Here is an 18350-nt window from a genome sequence, read left to right on the forward strand (position 1 = left end):
TAAAATGTCTATTTTATTTTCATTATTTTACCCAGTAAATTTAATGATTTTATATTAAATCTTTACTCATACTGAAGTTTAATGAAAAATTTAAATATACAATTTTAATTTCCTAATTCAATACAATTTAAATAATAATAATAAACACATACTGTTAGTATTTCTTTTACTAAAACTGGAGATAAAGCTGAAAAGGTATATTGAACTTGCCCTGTCATCACACTAAAATAAATTCAAAATTCTTGAACTCTTTTAAAATAGATAGATGATTCTAGGAATTGTTTGTCACGTATGCGGCTGCGTTGGCGAATACTGTAGAACGCATGATATAAGAGACGTATATGCAGTTCATATTGTATAATACTCAACGTTTCCAAGACCATCACGATATTCGGGTCGTCAAGTTCCTGATTATTTAATCGTATACGTGTACATTTATTCCGGTGTGGCAACGAATTGTTAACTTTAATTAAATAAAAACACTTAAATATTCATACGTAAAACAACTTTAATAAATACACTTAATTATCTGTACCAGTTAATCCTGCGGACTAACATCGTTAAAACAACGCACAAGTCAACGTCTCGACTTGAACCACTACTACTAGTAGTGATGGGTCGTTCATGAACGAATCATTCCTTTGGAACGATTCCAGAGGAGGAACGAATCGGAACGATTCCACCTACTCGTTTCTTTCAGAGCGTGCATTGCATACTGTACGTCGATTTGAGTTTTTTAAATTCGTATCTATTAAGTTTTTAACGAAAATGCAATAAAAAACACAATAATATTAAAATTGACTTCTAATAAAAATTATTAGATGTTTAAAAAAAAATTGTTTACCTTGGACTTAACCTACTACCTTTTTTTCGTGGGACCCAACTTACCTACTGCTTTTATTTTCCCGGGACCCAATTTATCAGCTACCGAACTAACGTATGTAATTCTTTACCTGCTACTCTCATATAGGAACTTACTATTCCCCACCTATATGTATCTATATATATATATACCGTGTGTTTACCAATTTAGGGAACATTGAATTTCTCGGCCGGAATATGTTGGAATAAATCGAATTTTTTTTTTACAAGTAAGTGGTATATAAATACACATTTTCAGATAAATTTGAAATTTTTAACCCTCTCGGTACGCGCATGCGCAATGCAACTTATTTTTTTTTATAGCAACCGGTATTTTTAATACCAAATTCGGATAGACTGATTTTTTTAAGTCATTTTGACCAATTAATCATGACTCTAAAACCAATTTTGACTGAATGAAAGCCATTTAAATTTTAATAAATAACACATTTTTACAATTTATTATAAAATTCATAGAACCATTTATAATTATTTATTATTGGTTACTTTTGGAATATTTTTACGCATTTTTTTTTTTTATACGTTTTATAAACAAGATTAACATAATATGAATACACAATTATTTAATTAAAATTTTGAAACGGTATGTCGGGGCTACCGACACCCGGATCTTTATATAAATGTACACGAAATAAATATCAAATTATTTATTTAACATTAAATAAAAGTCATACAATTAATTTAATAAAATTATTCCGGGTCATGCGGCTGGCTCGAATAAGCGGCCGCGGCGGGTGGTATCGGACCTGAGCAGGTGCAATATTGCACTCTTTATAGAGAACTGGATACACGGTCGACAGCAGACGTAGCAAGCGAGCGTATCGACCGTGTCACTTTACCAGCAGACACTCGTGTAAGCGCGCCGGAAAGGTTTGTACGGATATTGGACCCGAAAAGGGTCGTTTTTAGTGTCGACAAATAGGTCTACGAATCGTGGAACCCCGCGTGTAAATGCTGCTGGAACCAGATTCATGGTTGTTTTTTACGGCCGTGGTTGCCGCATCCGCTGTGCAGTCGTCGAGGTTGCTGTCGCTGTATTCGAGATCGCCGCATTGCCTTCGTCGTATTCGCCACAGCCGTTGTCGTCGTAATTGCCATGGGGTGCTTCTATTCTTCTTATCTTTTGGATTTAATCGTTGTGAATGGAATAATGGAGTGTCGATACTTATGCTTTGCTTTGATTGTTTTACACTGTTTCAAGTGCTTAGCTTCTGCCAGTGAGAATAATTGGGACTAAAGTGTTTGCTAACTAAATACTCCCATGGACTCACTTATGTTGGATTTGGAAGTTATAAGTCAATAGAACGGTTAATGTATTTCTGGGTAATAGCGGTTCTTCTGCTGATGTCGGAGATGTGATTGCGTGGAGAATTCAGTAAAATAAGAGAAAAAATAAAAATTAATACTATTATTCATCTTATACATTGCAATAAAACCTATCCTGAAAGCAATTGATATAATTTTTGATGATTGATTTATTGAAATACAGAAGTATAACACAAGATGATTTTAAGACCTACAATATAAATACAATATTAAAGATACTGATAATCATCATTAATCAGAAACTAAACAATTTAATAAAAAAAAAAAAAAATAATAAATATAATCCATATACTTAGTAAACCTTTTTCCTTCTTTTATTTCTAATAGTATTTAATATTATGTAGGCAAAAGTAACAACATAAATCTCTATTATATTTCAAGGTATATTAAAAAAAAAAAATCTAGTACAAAAATCATAAATGAATATTAGTTCAAATCTTATTTCCTTAATAAAAATTAACTAAAATGAAACTGATATTTAATAACAAAGTACAAAATACAAATTTCTTAGAGTAAAAACAATATTTGTTCATTATATTTTAATAAACATAAAATAAAAATTAAAATTATATAACTTCTTTTCCATTGTTAAAATATAGAAAATTAACAAAATACTTAAGCTTAATATCTGTACATAGCTTTGATAATTTCAAGTCCAATTGCCGTATCCATTGCTGGAAGTACAGCACTACCAATTTGTCGATGTTTATTAATGGTTGGACCATAGAATAAGAATAAATGTTTGAAACCTTGTGATCGAGCACACTCTCTGGCACTGACCACACGATGTTGCTCAGGATGAAGAACTCTACCCTGTTTACCCATTGATTCAGGATTTGTTATAGTGGTTGAGCAAAAACCTGTTCAAGCCAATCAACCATATAAACCTGCCCAGTTATTATGTCTATTACCGGTATGAGGTAAACACCATGGTATAATAGTATTGTTTTTACGATCCTGTGGATTGCATTTATTTCCAGTAGCGCATTGGCAAACACTGAGTAATGCACCATTATAATCTTCACCATAGGCGTGTTTACGGGAGGGGCCGGGTGGGCCACTGACCCCCCGGCGAGATTTTCCTCCAACAAAACCGTGCCAGGATAAAAAAAAGTAATACGATCTGTACTCATTACCTAGTTTTAGTATAGTAGTAAAATGTACGTATTTTTTTTTTTTGAGTTTTAAATGTATTTTTATTATTCATGTCTAAACAAAAAAAAAAAATAAGTCTTATAATTTAAATATTTTTGTACCCCCTCGGCCACCAAAGTCTGAACACGCCTATGATGATAATTTATTTTGCTCTTGGAAAAATCAACAGTTACGAAAAATGTTACCTTCCCCTCACATTTTTATTGTATTTGTTTTATGCACCATATCTAATTGTTTGATTTTACATAAGTCTTTTAACTCATTTTATGGTTTAGATAAACATAAATTGTAGGTAGCATGTACTAGGTACCAATATTGTTAAATAATATCCATAAGAGTTCATTAATAAAAGGTACTATTTGAACTGTTGGATTATCTGGGGGGGGGGGGGGCAATATTATCCTATTATTTTAATAAATTAATTATTAAAAAAAATTGTCCGTGGTCGGCTGGTCGCGGACGGCGACGATGATACGCGTGCCCGCCGACGTCCACCAACACCGCGCCTACGACCGCTCGCCGGGCTACGGGTGGTACGTCATCCCGTACCGACTATTAATAAAATTATAATTGTTATTACATGTTATATTACATGTGTCTTTCCTTAAAAACTAGGTCTCTCGAGTGTTTTTACGATGATTATCATCAATGTCTTAAGGAACTACCAGAGTTAAAGTTGTTGATAAAAACAATTATTGGTCCAAGTGGATAGTCTAAACAATGTTAACTCCAGTAACAACTCAGTCTGTGCATCTTTCAAGTGAAAGTCAAGTCTAGTGTCATAATTTGTTGTGCCCCCTCGGCCACCAAAATCTGAACACGCTCATGGTAATAGGTATATCACTACAATGTAATCTGGACAATCTATGAAATTATTTTTATTAAATGTACATAATATAATCTTCGGAGTGATCACTATACAAAAGACAGAATTATTCGAATTTCAGGTGAACGAGTTGAAAATTTTATTCGTAATGGTTTTCGACTTGGCCGGACTACGAATTATCGAGAAAAAAAATAAAGAATTCGAGTAAAAGAACATTGAAAATTTCTATTCCAAATGTATTCATTATTAAATTTGATTAAACCAATTATTTACAGTAGATACACTAGGTACATATTGCGTAAATATCTATTGTTCGTACATATACTCGTATTTAATAAAAGTTGGCGTTTATACAAAAACGTAGTGCAATATATTTTATTCCACATGCTTTAACTGCCGCGACTAGAGATTTTTTCTTTTTTTTTTAATCGGAGAGCGACAAATCATTGAACTTTACGGGATCAATTTTCAAACCGACTACGTTTTACTCGATTACGAGAACTGTTCGCTTATTGCTAAGACTTATATTCTTGATATTTGATGAACGATACGACTAGAGTCGATTACAGAAAATTGGAAAGTTATAAATTGATAAAAAAAAAAAAAAAAATACAGCATTTTTAAATATAAATGTACAGGAAGATTTTACCAGGAAACACTGGTACGTGCATCACTGTGTAAATCGTTGGCAATAAATATATTTCTTACATATTTTTGATACAAATACATATACTTGATGCACGCCACTTGCTACATAATTTACCATTCCACACGCCTCGTGACTTTGATAGACGCTTGGCCTAATACGTTTAGATTTCTTTACATACATTAAGTGTAGATGGTGATGGTTCGGACCACTGAGATAATACATATATTTTTTTTATTAGTCATCATCGAACTATAAGTATTTCACTATGCATTTAGTATCAATAAGCAACTGAAAAATAACAAAAAATGCGAATCCATAGTTGAAAAGAAACAATTTCTTTGGACAAAATTATTGACCCAAAAGCTAACATTTAACGATAAAAATATTTAATAATTATTAAAGCTAAGTAATATTGGTATTTCATACGGATTATTTTTCTAAGAAATATAATAGGTATTTTGATGGTTAAAACGTTTTTTTTTTAAAAAAAAAAAAATAATGAATAAATGAAAGGCATAAATAACAAATGTTGACTTTTATAGTTGATAAATTTGATTAAATTGATGATTCAGTCGATCGTAAAAAGTAAAAATAGTTATAATTTATTCTACATACCAAACTTTTGGTTGTACGATTGATTAAAAAAGTAATTCAAATAAAAAATAAGTAATTACACATAAAACTAGTTACTAATTAAAAGTGAAGATTTGCATTTTTTGTTATAATATTTAGGTATGTTTGAAAAATAATTTGATAATCAACGGTAACAAGAAACTCATTTTATTTTACTATTTAAAAACTATTATGATTTTAAACAACATTTTGAATCCTGAGTGTAGCGAATTGGATATGATTTTAAAATTATTATTATTTAAGAGCCACATTGATAAACTATGAATGTCGATCCACACATACATAATGGTGTTCAATGTCTTAGAATACTACACATTGATCCGTAATCAATAGCTGCATACCAATGGTGTTGTTCTTTATACAGCTGTGGTACATTGATACGAGTATGTGAATTGCTCTACTAAAATATACCAACTCAGCAACAACGCGATAACATTGAGCCATTAGAGCGTAACGTGCATAGACTATACGAGATTTTATTTTCGATTTTATGTAAAATCTTTACTCTGTGATCTATGCATACATATGAGATATTTACATATACCATAACATTGACCGTCAGAAAATTTGTGTCGTCATGTAAAAATAATGTGAACATTTCTCGCTCGTTTCGTGAAAACAGAGAAAATAAGATGTGCGTATTTAGAAGGGATGCATGTACAAAATTATTTATTTTTTTTACTCCTTGACTTGACCAAAAATTAAGTTAATAAAGGGCGTTTATATTATTGTTGTGGGCCGGGATATCTTGGCACGTCGCACAACAATAAAAAAAAGGAGAAATATAATAACACTAGTAAATAAAAAAAAATAAAATAAAAAAAAAGAGAGATACATATGTACTTAGTACATATGAATATTAAATAATTATTAAAACTTCAATTTCTTATGAATTGGAGGTAAACTTAACTTTGAACAGGTATTATTTGAATATTATAACTATAAATGGCAGATTGCTATCTGTAATGAACAGCTGTTTCACAAATTAAATTATAATAATTATAATATTTATGTGGTACACTAGATTAACAAGTATATAACACGTTTATTTTATTTTTCTTTGAATTAATTAACATTATATTTTAATAATAGATTTATACGGACTTAAAAATGCCGTTAACACACGTGAAACGTTGAAAAATCATATTCAATTTTGAAGTCTCTGTAAAAAAAAAAAGAAAAATACTTAAGTCATACATCGAGTTAAATTATATAAATTACATCATAGAAAGTACTAATGTTTTAAATCATACTCAAGATGGTGCTGAGTTAGTCGATAGACAAACACTAACAGTCGAAAAAGAAAGCCCGTAGAAGAACACAACAATAAACTTAACCATGAGACATAACTAATTAATTCAAATTATGGGAAGGAAAATATTGTCGGAATAGTGTATAGTGGTGAAATATTTCCGAGACGCAATATTAGATTAGAGATTAAATACCGTCGGGACGCAGTTCGTGTGGAAAAGGGATTTCTGGATACATTTTGTATGCAGCCATATAGTATAGTATCAGTAGCGTATCCAGGAGGCCCGAAATCCTAAGCACTAACAGTTGTTTCAGAGTAAAATACCGTGAAGGCAACTATATTCAATTGCATAGTGAACACTAAACATCATTGCTGACGAGGACCAGTCACTTATGTATAATGTTGGGCATTTTACCGTACTCGATGCCGTACAGGGATATTTTTGATAGTCTGCACTAATTGTTATAAAGTATTAAAGCTATTATACATTTTCGTACTATTTTAATATCATAATTTCAGATAATTCTAATATATATATATATGTTACTATGTTACGGTAATAGTACGAATACCGGTAAAACCTAGAACATATATTATTGCTTGGTTAAACCCCGAATGATTTTGGCAGTTCGGGCTTTTACCAACGAGTTTTAGTAAATCTTAGAATTAACAATCAATGATTGTAAAAGTCCGAAATTATATATTTTTTATATATTATATATTAATACTTATACATAAAAATTATAGGTTCGACGGTTTGTCCTCAATGAAATCTGTATCTATTTAACCGATTTTGATAGGTAATATTTATATTTGATAGTATTTAGTTGAGTAAAAATGATAAATTTTCGTATTATAAAATAATAAAAACAATTATTAAAAATAATTAAAAACCAACACGGGCGAAGATGGGTAAATCAGCTAGTAAATATTTATAAACGGATGGTGTTTATATATTTGAGATTATTAGACTCAAAAACTATTGGACCGATTTTTATCTTCCAGTGTCAAAGTGTGTTCCGTGCGAAACACGGTAAGTCGTCAGGTTTATAAGAATATAAGACTATTTCAAACAAAACTACATCGACTAAACATACAAGTGAATACCATAATACTTTTTATCTTGTAACGATAATATTTATTTTTCACAAATTAATAAAAAATTATCGTTTGAAATACGTGTATAATTTGTTGTGTTATCGAACGAGACATAAAATTTCAAAAATATATTGTAAAATAATGTTCAAATGGTATTAAAAAAGCCTTTTTATAATATGCTGTTGCTTTTTCTCAACGTTAACACTGTCCAAATTTTACTTTACTATAAGAAAAAACTCACCTCAAGATGAATGTTCAATGATTTACAAAGTACTTCTACTTCAAACATCAAATTTAACTTTATGTTCGGTAGTTTATGAACATCCGCAAGGGTTTTCAAAATACTCAACGTCCACGGACTTTTCGGTGCAAAAGCCTATCGTAATTTTAACGAAAATAAAAAAAACATCATTATCGCGTATGCTCATTGTAAATAAAAGTTTACCGATTGCATAAAATATAATAATAAACGGTAAAAAAATCGAGAAAATAAATGTATAAACATACTTGGCTTTTGGCACAGGACACAAGTACTTTAGCGACAAATGGAACAGTATACATCAATTCTTCTACTCCAGACGCTTCTACGATTATTGATTTTAGATAACCTTTGTCAAAAGGTAAAGGCTTATTTTTTGCCAACGTTATAAGACCCAACCAATGGCCAAGGTTTTTGAGCAAAGCTTTATTATTATAAGTGTTGTTATCCAACAGCAACTGAAATGATAAAACGTAATATTTTTTAAGCTGTTTTTTTTTCCCTGTTCGCCCATGATAAACCGCGTTACTAACTCGGATGTTCTCCGTCGTTTTTGCCATGATAAGGGCGTTCAGTTGCTCGTTGCCAATTTGGTCCAGCAGGTCCAAGTACAATGACTGTAAATTGAATTCGAACTGTATACGCTGTTCGACCAAATAAGCCGCGAACCACTGAACGAGTTCTTCCCCCATTATGGCTTTGATCTCGTCGCTCTGAAACGGAATGAAATGATAAATCATAAACAGGGCGCACGGTCACAATGTGCACACACTAAAAATCGCCTAAAGCGGAAACACTACGCGGACGGGATACGCCAGTAAAGAAACGTAAGTGTGTTGCGAATTCAGACGATTCTCGTAGTGCGTGGATCACAACGTGTTCATGAGCGGTACGAACAAACCGTGACTAACCTTTTCACGTATTTTGTTCACATACAAATTGTTAATGATAGACCTAATCCTATCTTTTCCGATTGCAGTCCGGTCAAGCTTTTCAAAATCACATTTTACTTGATCGACCGACCTCGTGTCTGGGTCCAACGTTGTCGTCGGGGTGCAGATCACGGGTGACTGTTGGCTATTGGTAACTTCTTTTACGTGTTCCGTCGTACATTCCCGGTATTCCGCAATAGACTGCAAAATGTTCATTGCTATTAAATTATGATTTATTCCGTGACCGCAGGTAAATACAACTATACACGTAGAACGTGTGCACGGTATGTACAGGGTTGCCGATTAGTGTTCACGTTATTCGAATGAGACTTACCGATATTAAATTCGAGGGGAATTTTCCGAAATGCGCAATGGCTGCTACATTTTTGAAAAATTCTCCGCGATTTTTCAAGTTATTGTGGAACCGGTTCAGTGCTCTTATTCCGAAATCGAACAATTTTGATTGTGGTCTACTACTCAAGCAGACCAGGACGAAATTCAATGCTTTACTTAATGCCTTGGGATTGCTAACGAAAAAAAAACGTTGTGCACAAATTAAATATATATTATACACGTTTACGATACATACGTCATATAATACATATATACATCAAACCAAGGCTGGGTAAGTTAATGTTATTTTTTATCTCGGTTAAGTTAATTAACATGAGAATTACATCAATTAAATTAAAAATTAAGTTAAAAAATATCGTTAACTTCGATTAATAAGTTAAGTTAATTACAAAAAAAAATATATGTACATTAAACACAGATATAAGTGATATATATATAATGACGATTAACAACAGATTTTATTTAACATTAACGATAATGAAAATTCAGAAAAATCTTATTAGACTCTAATTAGAATAGAGAAATATATATATATATATATATCTTCATTGGGATTATTTTAATGCACTCAAATGTCAAATTTATATTAATTTATGTATGGTTTTTTTTATTAATTTTTCATTCAAATCACATATGATAAATATAATTAAAAAAAAGTATTCTTTTTAATGTTCAATAAGAGTATGAAAACTAAAAATAATTACTGCAGCTAAAAGTGTAACTATAAAATTATACAGGCAATAAATGTATACAGTAGATATAAAACATTAAAATAAATATATATTATTTAAATTTACTAAAATCTAAACAATACAAAGGACAGGTTAATAAAAATACCAATTGAATCTCAATAAAAGGATCATCTAAAAAATGTTGATCAGCTTTGAGTTTCTTCTCTTATTTAATAATTTATTTATTTTTATTTTATTTATTTAATTTTTAATTCATACAATGAATACTGGGCCCCACTGAGATAATTCGTATGGGGGATCCAGGAGTTCTTACATTAATACATGTTACAAATATAAATTAAAACAATTTACCTACTATTATCATATTGAATCATCTAAATCTAATAACTATTGAATAATTTATTTTTTTAAATAAACTGAGTGGAAGATTTAAGATATCAGAAGGAATTTTATTTATTATTTTGGTACCTATTATTTGAAAATATCTACCTGAAATAGTTTTATTCCACCAATTTATTAAAAAATTGTTTTTAGCATACCTGGTATTAATATTATGCGGTATATATTAGGAATATAACGATCATTTTATAATATGTTTTTGTATAGGAAGTAGTTTTAATTCTTTATAAAGATTTTCGGTATGGTATCTTAGTGTTTTATTGAAGATCACTTTCAATATTTGATTTTGACAGATTTGTAATTCTTTTAGTACATTATTGAACGTATCACCCTAACCAATTATACCATAGTTAATGACCGATTCTACTAATGTTAAATAAACTTGCTACAATTTAGTCGAATCTAATATGTTACACAAATCTCTAAATATATAAATCTTTTTTCTTACTTATTTACTTAGAATATTTATTTGGTCTTTCCACCTCATTTTATTACAGATTTCAACTCCTAAGTATTTAACAGAGTTAGATATAACAATTGTTTCACAAGAACAATCTACTGGTAATAATGTATTATGAATGTTTATACATTTTTTTGTTGGTATTGAATTTTTGGTCAAAGCATGAAGAATGACGTGAGTTTTCTCAAAACTAAGAAATAGATTATTTTGGAGGAGCCATTGATTTATTAATTTTGATCTCTACTTATTAATTCAAATATTTCTTCCCATGAGTCTGCTTCACATAGCATTACAGTATCATCCGCATAACAGATGATTTAACTTTTAAGAGGAAGTTCATGGATTCTATTTATTTGTATATTAAAGAAAATTGGTGAAATAACAGTACCTTGAGGGACTCCACATTTAATTTGTTTAAAAGGACTTGAAGTATTTATTTATTTTTCTGTTAGTTAAATATGAAGAAAATAATTTTAGATTATCACCAAAAATGCCTATTTGGTTTAATTTAGTTATAAAAATGTTGTGATATTGTTGATACTATTGTATCAAAGGCTTTAGCTAGATCTAGATAAACTAAAGATTTGTAAATAAAATTAGTTAGTTTTGCTATTGCTTAATCAGTTCCTTTGCCGGACGAAAATCATATTGAAAAAAATGTAAAAGATTGTTATTTTCTAAATAAGTAACTAATTGTTTTTTAATTATTTTCTCAAATATTTTTGCTATATTAGAGATTACAGATATGGGCTGAAAATTATTTATTGAATTAGAATTTTCTTTTTTATAGATTGGTGTTATTATGGATAGTTTAAATACATCAGGTATAACTGATTGTGAAAGACAAAGATTAAATATATACTTTATGGAAAAAACAAGGAGATATATTTTCTTTTAGTATTTCAACCGTTATACCATCAATTTCGGGTGAAGATCCGTTTTTCAATTCTATTACACAATTTATTATTTCTTGTTCGTACTATAAGTACTAATAATACTATAATACTATAATACTATGAACATTAATACTACATAATACTAATAATACTATAATACTATGAACATTTTCAAAAAGCGGTTTGAAATATAAGACAATATATATAAACCGGTTCATTTTATACCTACCCATAAACATTGCATTTAATTATAAAGTATTTATAGATTATCCAAATACACAATAAAGATCATTAAAATAGTTTAGTTATAAAATATGTATTTAATTTATTTATTTAATAATATTTATTAATATCAATCTTATTTAATAATATCATAGATTATGGAATAATTCTAATAATAAAAGAGTACAATTATTATTAAGAATTATTTAGATAATGATAATATGTACTTATTTTTGTAATGTAGATTTACGACCACTTTTCATGACAATGATAATGTAATTCATGGGTGACATGGCTATTTTTACTCAATAGTCTTAAGACGGTTGAGTACTTTTCCCGAGATCGGTGGGACCCCTATTATTATTTAATACTAAGATAAATATTACAGACTCATCTAAAAATTCTTCGACATTTTTATTTTTATATTTTTCTAAATTTTATGAACTTGTTATCGAATGCGGTATTTTACAAAAATATTTTTCTGGTCTTAAAATCAAAATTAACTTAATTGCATAAATGAAAAAATAACACGTTCATTTCAAGTTAATCTATAAGGAAATGAGTTAATTTAATAAGTTAAATAAACTTAACTTTTGACTTATTAACTCGTTAATGCCCAGGCTTGCTTCAAACGGATATGTTCAAGAAATGTTCATCTCAAAAATTACTTACGGAATGAGTCCATATTCAATGATACCACCATAAATATTAGCATATTTCATAAGGATATAACGAGAATATCCTACGTAATATGTTCGCTCGTCTAGCAACTTGTTCATGAGATATGAAAATACTTCCTGAAAAATGTGTGACATTTTCAACTGTTTTTAAAACTTAAAACTTTACATTAGGTGTATATGATATTAAGATACCAATAAATACTAGAATTACATTTGTTTTTTCATATTTGAAAACGTAATAAGATTTACTTTGAGTCTCAACATAAGTCTTACGCGAAATTTACCTTACCCGGAAAAAATCGAAAATATAAAGTTTATTGACATCAAGTTCTACGGGTTTTATTTGCGAATTTGATAATCTAAATCATAAACTACGTATAACATGTTTGCCAATAATCATTATAAATTATATTTTTGTGAATATTCTTTTTTACTTTTGTTAAAAGTGTGTATTTATTTAATAAATCAGTGTTACACAAAATAAAAATATTTTCAATGCAAAATAACGTCAAATAATATTTAAAATAGAAACATATACTACAAGTTTTTTATCTAAATTATTTGGTTATGCAATTAATACCTTATTCTGTTTGATGGATGATTGATTTAAATACATCAAATTATCCAAAAATTCATTAGATGACATTCCATTAGATGATTCACTTTTGACCTTCTCCAAGTAGTAATGTGCCTCCTCTTTTATATGCCTGGGCACCATTGCGCAATAAGTTCTAGTTGAATCGAATAGAATCACAAGCTTTACAAATCTTATTTTAAACAACTTAAAAATTAAAATACACTAATTTTGGTACAATCTTAGACATAAAAAAAAACCGAATACTTTTGCCATTACGTAAAACGCTTCATTTTTTTGTTATATATAGAATTTTGTACTATTGTCGAAGAAGTGTCCAAGGGAGATACCTAAGCATGTATTCCAAGTAATATATTCAACATTTAAATGCTTACCTTCTCTGTTTATATCCAATTACGAAAATATAAATACAGATTTTTCTAAGACGAGCTCAAAATTTGAAATAATACACTATGCTGTAAGTACAATGTAAAACAAGAGTGTGATGTAACTATGTTACCTGTAAACATCCAAATCAATAGCAACGCATTTCTATAGAATATGTATGTACCTATTTTATATATTATCTGATAATCTTGTAAATTATTTAAATGCGAAAACAAAACAAACATTGAGGAATACGAATAGGTATATAGGTATATAGGTAATAGTCATAGGCGTGTTTACGGGAGGGGCCGGGTGGGCCACTGACCCCCCGGCGAGATTTTCCTCCAACAAAACCGTGCCAGGATAAAAAAAAGTAATACGATCTGTACTCATTACCTAGTTTTAGTATAGTAGTAAAATGTACGTATTTTTTTTTTTTGAGTTTTAAATGTATTTTTATTATTCATGTCTAAACAAAAAAAAAAAATAAGTCTTATAATTTAAATATTTTTGTACCCCCTCGGCCACCAAAGTCTGAACACGCCTATGACCTTCACCGTTTTTAATGTCATGATAAGAATACAACATTTTATTTGTCATAGTTCCATCAGAGAGTTATACTTCAATATTGGGAAGGTCTCTCCAATCACTCCCTTCGCCTACAGGAATCAATTCCATTCTTGCTTGTATTAAAGGTGACATGTCCTTGCAAATATGATCAGTCAATATAGATTCTGAGAATCCATTATTTGGGTATCTAAGTATTTTTTGCAAATGTGTAATAGGATTGGATACATAAGGAAGTTATTTTTCACATCCTCCATTAGATATCTCAGGTAAATCAGACCAGGCATCATAAACAGTTACTATTCTCATTGGAGCTGATTCATTATACTTGCAATTTGTTTTGAACTTTTTATCACCGACCTGAACAGTCAAACTTGATCCTTTTCTATTGAATACGTGGATGGGCTCTGGGTAAAGTGGTAGTTGTTCACCAGATGTTGCTGCCATAAATATTAATCTTCTCCTGGTTTAAGGAACACCAACATTTCCAGCCTGAAGGACACCAAGTGTACACTAATAGCCTATTCGTGTTATGCATCGAAGAGTTAACTTAAGAACCATACTTCTTTAAAATGATACAACATTTCTAACGTTTTCCATAACAAAATATTTTGGACGATAATAATCAATATATGATAAAAATGAAACAATGAGATAGTTTTTAAATAATGAATATTGGCCAGAATTAAACCGATTTATTCCACTAAATTCTTGACAAGGAGGTCCTCTACATATAAAGTCTACTTCACCCTTTTGAGTTATTTTTTGATTTTTACTATTTGTAATAAAACCAGACATTGCTAACTCCAATAAATAATTACTGTCATCAACAAATACGGTACATTCTAGATTATTTAATTCAAATGCAGCAGTTGCTTTATCATCAGATTCTATAGCCAATTTACTTGTAATCAAACCACTCTCTTCCAAGCCTTTTGATAACCCACCACAACCAACAAATATATCTAGTCCTCTGAGTGGTTTGATTTTTTTGTGAAATGGTGAAAACCTACTGCAATTTATCTTCATCCACAAATTTAAATTGATTATTTACATATACTTCTTTTCCAGTCAATTTAGCTGCACTTGGAATTTGATAATCCGCAATAACAGTACCAGTTAAAAAATCATACTTCTTAGAGAAGTAAAATCGGTCTGGTCCATCAGCAGACCAAGCTAGAGGATCTAGAATATTAGTTATAAAAGCCATATAAAATTTACCGTAAATATCGTCATATTGTACTCTGAACTCTTCTTCTAACCAATATAACATGTTCATATCCGCATTTTTATAATTATCATCCATTGGGATTTGTTCAGCTCAGTACATACGCCGTACAATAATTTTAACATTTTTCTTATCCCCCTCAACAATATATATGGCTAAAATTTCAGCTATTTCAAAGGCATTAGGTGTAGTTTCGTTTGAGCCTCGCATAGAGTTTTCTATTGTTTTACGATAATATTCTGGATATTTGGTTTCATCAACATTTTTTTAATATTTGATTATTTTTATTTTTATTTGAGGCAGGATATTAGCAAAGAAAAATACTCTGTTGTTCTAGAATTTTCAAAAGTCATTTAAAAGTCACATCTTCAATAATATTTTTAGATTTACCTATGGTTGCATTTTTTTCTTGAAATTTGTTAGAAACAATAATAATATTAATTAATACTTTATGTAAGATATATAAATAAACAATAAATCGTCCACTTTTTAAATTTGTTAATATATCTAAAACAATGATATTGAAATTTAAATACTTTGAATCATTAATTATTACTTATTATATTATACCAATTGCTTCATTTATATCTCTATCATCTTCATTTTCAATTTTTTCTTCTAAAGCTTGAATAATTGCTTTATTACTGTTTTTAACAGACTTTATATTTCGATAACGGCAATTCCATTTAGTATCACTAAGTCGAATCATTGTCGTATGTTTTATTCCTAGTTTAGTTTGAATCTCAGTTAATTTTTAATTTTTTTGACGGATGAGAAAAATGTACGTACAGGGATTCTAAAGTGTTGAACACATGCCTTGTTTCCTAATATTAATATAAGTAATATATAAAATCATGAAGATCTAAAATGTATATAAATATTCATTACCTTTAAATATTTACAGAGGTGTATTGGAGAGTATACGCGGGTATACGTCGTATACCCGGATCCCTATTTTTGGATTTATGCGTATACCTTTAAGAAAATTAGTCTTTTATGGGTATACGCACACTTCTAATTTATCATCAGACAATTCAGTCATAGTATCTGTTCGAGCTGGTTGCCATATAAACTTATTTTTGCCGTATCTACGGCCTTTCCTCCGATAACCGCGGATGCGATTATTTAACGGCCTGTTCACCGCCTGGCTGGATAACTGTCGCGGTTGTCGTGTGTTCACCTGCTAGTTACGGCACATAGCCGTCAACGTGTTTTTTTTGTACCACCGGTCGTCGCACGAAACATCGTCCTGCCGCGTGTGCGTTTTATTTCCTTTTCGCCGTCCGTGTTTTAATTAACCAAAGTGCGAAGTTGTCAACGACCGTTATCGTCTGTCCTGTGGTGTCGCGGTTCGTGGGTTTGCGGCGGACAGTAGCCGTTTAGTCAGGTCGATCCAGAGGGCAACGTCAGCTCGGGTGTTTTGTCGTGGTCAACCGATCAGGTTATGCCTTTTATTGTATTATTGCCAATATTGCACTTTGGTATTAATTATCATTAATTATTCTATTATTGCCCATACGGCACCTCGTTTTATTGTTATACTTATATATTTTGTATTACCATTATTATTATTATTTTTTTTCACAACCTTTGGGCTCCCGTTCCCCAAAATTGAATGATTTATTGTTTTTTTTTTTTTTACAAATAATAGCAGGCGGTGCCTTTTGGTCCGTTATCGTTCCATATTATATTGCCTTTTATTTTCTTGTATTCATATTTAAGTGGTCACCTATTCCCGACATCAGAAGCTAATAAATTATTCAAAAATTGTACCAATTAAAAAAAATCAGTTCATAACTAGTATCTGTAATAATCTAAAAAGTAGATTATTAGAAGATACTAATGACTTAAGTTTGATGAAAGACATCACAGTTCTTGATAAAAGTACTTGGGCAGTTGATATAGACATAAGATATGATGAAGAAGAAGTCAAACGTTTCATGTTAAACAAGAATAATGCAATAAACGGATTGAGAGCATACTTTGATAAAGATAAATATCCTCAAGATGTATTTCTAGAGTTGAATAACTGTATAAAAACTTTTCCTTGCTCAACTGCTGAATGTGAACGTGGCTTCAGTGTTTTAAATTTGATTTGCACAGATCTTAGGTCTACATTAAACAAAACTAATATTTCAAATTTGATGTTGATAAATATAAATGGACTCCCACTTAAGTTATGGAGCCCTGAGTCCTATGTTAAAAGTTGGTTAGTTCAACACAGATCAGTAAATGACACCAGAACAAAAAAAACTACAAAGAAGAAGATATATATTATTATAAAAGAAGTTTATGGACAGTTGTTAATTTTTTAAAATTATTTATAATAATATTTGAAGTTTGACGTGTTATTAACATAGATAAATAGATAATATAGACTAATAAATATTGTATATTATCTAAAGTTGTTTATTATTTTATATATATAAGTAGTCCATTATTTTACTGTACATTTTTTTTAAGTTTGATAATAAAAAGTTGTATTATTTATGATATATATGAATTGAATTAATTTAAAAAAAAATAATACAATGATACTTGGTACATATTACACACAATGGAGTATATAGGAATTAATTATATGGTGGGGGTGAATATAGGGTAAACCCCCCACTATATACGCCACTGCATATACATATACAAATGAAGGGTAAGTATTTGTAATAAAGTAATAAAAGATTATTAAATACTAAGTGTAATGATTTTTCGAGTGGAGCAAGAACATTTTTTAAGGTAAGCAATAGTGGCGAATCTAAGGGGAGGTAATAGGTAAATACCCCTCTCTCCATCCTTGAGTTTATTATATACAAATTTATTACATTGTGACTTGTGAAAAAAATAGGTTTATCACATTATTATATACCATTTTTTCAGATTTC

The 18350-nt window shown here is 29.8% G+C and overlaps 1 protein-coding gene across 1 annotated transcript; it reads right to left on the bottom strand.

Moving 5' to 3' along the window:
* Positions 1-6548: 6548 nt before the first annotated feature.
* LOC112693523 (CCR4-NOT transcription complex subunit 1-like) lies at positions 6549-13885 on the bottom strand. The gene is made up of 9 exons (XM_025568632.1): positions 13685-13885; positions 13296-13446; positions 12708-12832; positions 9347-9539; positions 8992-9213; positions 8614-8793; positions 8329-8538; positions 8063-8197; positions 6549-6633 (listed from the first exon to the last, which is right to left on the bottom strand). Exons 2-9 carry the CDS (start codon positions 13431-13433, stop codon positions 6619-6621), a joined length of 1218 nt encoding a protein of 405 aa, XP_025424417.1. The 5' UTR covers positions 13434-13446; positions 13685-13885; the 3' UTR covers positions 6549-6618.
* Positions 13886-18350: the final 4465 nt, after the last annotated feature.

This window comes from Sipha flava, unplaced genomic scaffold (genome assembly GCF_003268045.1).
Source record: "Sipha flava isolate LNK unplaced genomic scaffold, YSA_version1 88_pilon_pilon, whole genome shotgun sequence".
NCBI classification, from domain to species: domain Eukaryota; kingdom Metazoa; phylum Arthropoda; class Insecta; order Hemiptera; family Aphididae; genus Sipha; species Sipha flava.

What these genes read in the sequence shown, in the direction of transcription:
- LOC112693523 (XM_025568632.1), bottom strand. Translation starts at nt 13,433, where the DNA reads ATGGTGCCCAGGCATATAAAAGAGGAGGCACATTACTACTTGGAGAAG. An exon ending in ATTGAATATGGACTCATTCC is followed by an intron (nt 9,540 to 12,707) that starts GTAAGTAATTTT and finishes TTTTTTCGTTAG; the next exon opens with CAATCCCAAGGCATTAAGTA. An exon ending in TGAACAAAATACGTGAAAAG is followed by an intron (nt 8,794 to 8,991) that starts GTTAGTCACGGT and finishes ATTCCGTTTCAG; the next exon opens with AGCGACGAGATCAAAGCCAT.